The sequence below is a fragment of the Petromyzon marinus genome, chromosome 85 (genome assembly GCF_048934315.1).
Source record: "Petromyzon marinus isolate PM22_M1 ecotype Great Lakes invasive population chromosome 85, UKy_Petmar_22M1.pri1.0, whole genome shotgun sequence".
Classification (NCBI taxonomy): domain Eukaryota; kingdom Metazoa; phylum Chordata; class Hyperoartia; order Petromyzontiformes; family Petromyzontidae; genus Petromyzon; species Petromyzon marinus.
Window position 1 is genome coordinate 6178918 of NC_133750.1, and position 6472 is coordinate 6185389.

Below are 6472 nucleotides of genomic sequence, written 5' to 3' on the forward strand. Positions count from 1 at the left end.
ACACCTACCACACACACACACACACCTACACACACACACACCTACCACACACACACCTTCACACACACACACACCTACCACACACACACACACCTACACACACACACCTACCCACACACACCTACCACACACACACACCTACACACACACACACCTACCACACACACACCTACCACACACACACACACCTACACACACACACCTACACACACACACCTACCACACACACACACACCTACCTACACGTACACACACCTACATTCACTCGCATATCTCACCATTGTCCCCCTCCCTCCCCTCTCCCTCCTCCCCCTCCCTCTCCCCCCTCTCCCTCTCCCCCCTCCCCTCCCCCTCCCCTCCCCCTCTCCCCCCCTCTCCTCCCTCCTCTCCCCCCTCCTCCCTCTCCATCCCTCTCCCTTTCCCCCCTCTCCCTCCCCCCCCCTCTCCTCCTCCCTCCCCCCTCCCCCCTCCCCCTCTCCTCCCTCCCCTCCCTCTCTCTCCCCCCTCCCCTCCACCTCCTCCCCCCTCCTCCCCCCTCCCCCCCTCCCCCCCCCCTCCTCCCTCTCCTCCCTCTCCTCCCCCCCCTCTCCTCCCTCCCTCCCCCCCCTCTCCTCCTCCCTCCCCTCCACCTCCTCCACCTCCTCCCCCCTCCCCCTCTCCTCCCTCCTCTCCCCCCCTCCTCCCTCTCCATCCCTCTCCCCCCTCTCTCCCCCCCTCCCCTCTCCTCCTCCTCCCCCCCCTCTCCCTCCCTCCTCCCTCCCTCCTCCCTCCCTCCCCCCTCTCTCCCCCCCTCTCCCCCCCTCCCCTCCCACCTCCTCCCTCTCCTCCCTCCCTCCTCCGTCCCCTCCCCCCCTCTCTCCCTCCCTCTCTCCCCCCCTCCCCTCCCACCTCCTCCCCCCTCTCCTCCTCCCCCCTTCCCCCCTCCCCTCCTCCTCCCCCCCCTCCCCCCCCCTCTCTCCCCCCCCCCTCCCCCTCTCCCCCTCCCCTCCCCTCCCCTCCCCCCCCCCCGACAGATGAAGGCCGTGGCAGGCATCAAGATGTCCTATCAGCTGCAGCTCCGCATCCGCGAGGGGGCGGCCCCGGCCCCGGCCCCGGCCCCGGCGGCGACAGCGGCGGGGGCGGGGGGGAGGGGCCGCGGGGAGGGGGCGAGGGGGAGGGGAGGGGCGGCGGCAGGAGGAGGGGCAAGAGGGGGGGAGGGGGGGAAGAAGGAGGAGGAGGTGGAGGGGAGGGGCCGGTGGATGCCACGGGGGTCTCGGTGATCCGGGGCTGGCGCCAAGAGGAGAATCCTGCGGCCCTCTGTGCCCACCTCTACACGCTCATCCGCACCAACCGGCAGCACCGGCGCGCCCTCGTGCTCTCCCTCCTCAACCTCTTTGACGACTCCACAGTGAGCAGCTCGCCCAGTGACTCGCTCCGTGGCTCGCTCAGTCACTCGCTCACTCCGTGACTCGCTCAGTCACTCGCTCGCTCAGTCACTCGCTCCGTGACTCGCTCAGTCACTCGCCCCGTGACTCGCTCGCTCCGTGACTCGCTCACTCGCTCCGTGACTCGCTCAGTCACTCGCTCACTCGCTCCGTGACTCGCTCAGTCACTCGCTCCGTGACTCGCTCAGTCACTCGCTCACTCGCTCCGTGACTCGCTCAGTCACTCGCCCCGTGACTCGCTCGCTCACTCCGTGACTCGCTCCGTGACTCGCTCAGTCACTCGCTCACTCGCTCCGTGACTCGCTCAGTCACTCGCTCACTCGCTCCGTGACTCGCTCAGTCACTCGCTCCGTGACTCGCTCGCTCACTCCGTGACTCGCTCCGTGACTCGCTCAGTCACTCGCTCGCTCGCTCAGTCACTCGCTCGGTCACTCGCTCGCTCGCTCGCTCCGTCACTCACTCAATCACTCGTTCAGCCATTCACTCAGTCACTCACCCACCCACTCACTCACTCAGTCACTCACTCAGTCACTCACTCACCCACCCACTCACCCGTTCACCCACCCACCCACTCACCCGTTCACCCACCCACCCACTCACTCACTCAGTCACTCACTCACTCAGTCACTCACTCACTCACCCACCCACTCACCCGTTCACCCACCCACCCGTTCACCCACCCACCCACTCACCCGTTCACCCACCCACCCACTCACCCACCCACTCACTCACTCACCCACCCACCCACCCACTCACTCACCCACTCACCCACTCACCCACCCACTCACCCACCCACTCACCCACTCACCCACTCACTCACTCACCCACCCACTCACCCACCCACTCACCCACCCACTCACCCACTCACTCACCCACCCACCCACCCACCACCACCAACCCTCTTCCTGCCGCTGTGTCTCTGTGTGGCGAGCAGCAGAAACCTGACCTCCGCCTGCTCCTGTACGTGGCTGACAACTTGGCCTACTTCCCCTTCCTCAGCCAGGACGAGCCTCTGTTCCTCATGCACCACCTGGACGTCCGCCTCTCCGTTTCGGGCTCCAACCTCCTGCAGGCCTTCCGCGAGGTGCTCGCTTGCTCGCCACACCGCTCGCTCACTCACTCACTGGTACACTCACTAGTACACTCACTAGTACACTCACTCACTAGTACACTCACTCACTAGTACACTCACTCACTCACTAGTACACTCACTCACTAGTACACTCACCAGTACACTCACTCACTAGTACACTCACTAGTACACTCACTCACTAGTACACTCACTCACTCACTAGTACACTCACTCACTAGTACACTCACCAGTACACTCACTCACTAGTACACTCACTAGTACACTCACTCACTCACTAGTACACTCACTCACTAGTACACTCACCAGTACACTCACTCACTAGTACACTCACTAGTACACTCACTAGTACACTCACTCACTAGTACACTCACTCACTAGTACACTCACTCACTAGTACACTCACTCACTAGTACACTCACTAGTACACTTACTCACTAGTACACTCACTAGTACACTCACTCACTAGTACACTCAGTCACTAGCACACTCACTCACTAGTACACTCACTCACTAGTACACTCACTAGTAGTACACTCACTCACTCACTAGTACACTCACTCACTAGTACACTCACTAGTACACTCACTCACTAGTACACTCACTAGTACACTCAGTCACTAGTACACTCAGTCACTAGTACACTCAGTCACTAGTACACTCACTAGTACACTCACTAGTACACTCACTCACTAGTACACTCAGTCACTAGTACACTCACTAGTCGTACACTCACTCACTAGTACACTCACTAGTACATTCACTCACTAGTACACTCACTCACTCACTAGTACACTCACTCACTAGTACACTCACTAGTACATTCACTCACTAGTACATTCACTCACTAGTACACTCACTCACTAGTACACTCACTAGTACACTCACTAGTACACTCACTCACTAGTACACTCACTCACTAGTACACTCACTAGTACACTCACTCACTAGTACACTCACTAGTACACTCACTAGTACACTCACTCACTAGTTCACTCACTCACTAGTACACTCACTCACTAGTACACTCACTCACCACACCACTCGCTAATACTCTCACTCACTAATACACCACTCACTCAACTTAAGCTTTGTCTGTGCCACCATCACCATCACCACCACCTCCACCGCCACCACCACCTCCATCACCACTACCACCTCCATCATCATCACCACCTCCATCACCACCACCACCACTACCTCCATCACCACTACCTCCATCACCACCACCTCCATCACCACCACCTCCATCACTACCTCCATCATCACCACTACCTCCATCACCACCACCACCTTCATCATCACCACCACCTCCATCACCACCACCTCCATCACCTCCATCACCACCACCACCTTCATCACCTCCATCACCACCACCACCTCCATCACTACCACCTCCATCACCACCACTACCTCCATCACCACCTCCATCACCACCACTACCTCCATCACCACCACTACCTCCATCACCACCTCCATCACCATCACCGCCTCCATCACCACCACCACCACCACCTCCATCACTACCACACCCACCCTCCATCACCACCACTACCTCCATCACCACCACTACCTCCATCACCACCACTACCTCCATCACCACTACCACCTCCATCACCACCACCACCTTCATCATCACCACCACCACCTTCATCATCACCACCACCTCCATCACCACCACCACCACCTCCATCACCACCACTACCTCCATCACCACTACCACCTCCATCATCACCACAACCTCCATCACCACCACCACCTCCATCACCACCACCTCCATCACCACCACCTCCATTACCACCACCACCTCCATCACCACCACCACCTCCATCATCACCACCACCACCTCCATCATTACCACCACCTCCATCATCACCATCACCACCTCCATCATCGCCATCACCACCACCTCCATCACCACCACCACCTCCATCACCACCACCACCTCCATCATCACCACCACCACCTCCACCACCTCCATCATCACCACCACCACCTCCACCACTTCCATTACCACCACCACCTCCATCACCACCACCACCACCTCCATCATCACCACCACCTCCATCATCACCATCACCACCTCCATCATCACCACCACCACCACCACCACTTCCATCACCACCACCACCTCCCATCACCACCATCACCACCTCCATTACCACCACCACCTCCATCATCACCATCACCACCTCCATCATCACCACCACCACCTCCACCACCACCACTTCCATTACCACCACCACCTCCATCACCACCACCACCACCTCCATCATCACCACCACCTCCATCATCACAATCACCACCTCCATCATCACCACCTCCATCACCACCACCACCTCCATCACCACCTCCATCACCACCACCACCTCCATCATCACCACCACCTCCATCATCATCACCACCACCACCTCCATCATCACCACCACCTCCATCATCATCACCACCACCACCTCCACCACCACCACCTCCATCATCATCACCACCACCACCTCCACCACCACCACCTCCATCATCACCATCACCACCTCCATTACCACTACCACCTCCATTACCACCATCATCACCACCACCTCCACAATCACCCCTACCACCACCTCCATCATCACCATCACCACCTCCATCATCACCATCACCTCCACAATCACCCCTACCACCACCACCACCACCTCCACCACCCCCACCATCTGCAGGCCCTGATCAGGAAGAAGCCACCACCACCGCCGCCTCCTCCCCTCAAAAAGGACGATGGGCGGAGGAGGCAGGAGGAGGAGGGGGAGGAGGGGGGTGGAGGTGGAGGAGGAGGAGGAGGAGGAGGTGGAGGAGGCGGTGGAGGCGGTGGAGGCCGGCAGGAGGCGCCCGACGGCGGATGGCGGCGAGCGGGCAGCCGGAGAGGGGAGGAAGAGCGGCAAACGCAAGCGGAGGAAGGTGGAGCGCTCGCGCCGTGGGTCACGTGACCAGGAGGAGGAGGAGGAGGAGGAGGAGGGGGGCGACGAGGAGGAGGAGGAGGAGGCGGTGGACGACGACGAGAAGGCGGAGAAGGAGAAGGAGGAGGAGGAGGCGGGGAGCGACGGTGGTGGCTCCAGAGGCGGCGGAGGCGGCGGAGGCGGCGGAGGCGGCGGAGGCGGCGGAGGCGGTGGAGGCGGAGGAGGCGGTGGAGGCGGTGGCGGAGGCGGTGGCGTGGGGGTGGAGGTGGCCCGGAGGTCGCGCTGGAGGAGGCGGCGGAGGAGGAGGCGACGGGCGGCCTCGAGGGCCTCGTCGGCCATCGCCGCCGCCGCCGCCGCCGCCGCGTCGTCGTCGCGGAGGGCCGAAGGCGGCGACGACGGCGACGACGACGACGACGACGACGACTCGAAGGGCCGGGACGACGACGACGAGGAGGAGGAGGAGGAGGAGGGCGGCGGCGAGGGCGGCGACGAGGTGGCGGCCGCGGAACGTCGCGACGGGGGGCGGAGGAGGAGGAGGAGGGGCGGGGAGGAGGACGAGGAGGAGGAGGACGAGGACCTCGACGAGGTGGACGTGGAGGAGCTGCTGGCGAGGCTGCCGGCGGAGGCAGCTCCGCTGCTGGAGTTTGCCCTCGCATCCCAGGGGCTACTGCTGCTCCTCGTGCTCAAGCAGCACCTCAAGGAGCTGTACGGGTTCACAGACGGGTGAGTGGGTGGGTGAGTGAGTGGGTGGGTGAGTGAGTGGGTGGGTGAGTGAGTGAGTGGGTGGGTGAGTGGGTGTGAGTGGGTGAGTGGGTGGGTGAGTGGGTGGGTGAGTGGGTGGGTGAGTGAGTGGGTGGGTGAGTGGGTGAGTGGGTGGGTGGGTGAGTGAGTGGGTGGGTGAGTGAGTGGGTGAGTGGGTGGGTGAGTGAGTGGGTGGGTGAGTGAGTGAGTGGGTGGGTGAGTGAGTGGGTGGGTGAGTGAGTGAGTGGGTGGGTGAGTGAGTGGGTGGGTGGGTGGGTGAGTGAGTGGGT

The 6472-nt window shown here is 61.4% G+C and overlaps 1 protein-coding gene across 1 annotated transcript in view; it reads left to right on the forward strand.

Moving 5' to 3' along the window:
* The window catches only part of NIPBL (NIPBL cohesin loading factor), a 199954-nt gene that overhangs the window by 177374 nt on the left and 16108 nt on the right, over positions 1 to 6472 (forward strand). The window contains exons 47-51 of the mRNA XM_076057949.1: positions 1014 to 1065; positions 1218 to 1387; positions 2359 to 2508; positions 5208 to 5467; positions 5691 to 6164. Coding sequence (XP_075914064.1) covers positions 1014 to 1065; positions 1218 to 1387; positions 2359 to 2508; positions 5208 to 5467; positions 5691 to 6164 — 1106 coding nt within the window. The remainder of the gene's footprint in view (positions 1 to 1013; positions 1066 to 1217; positions 1388 to 2358; positions 2509 to 5207; positions 5468 to 5690; positions 6165 to 6472) is intronic.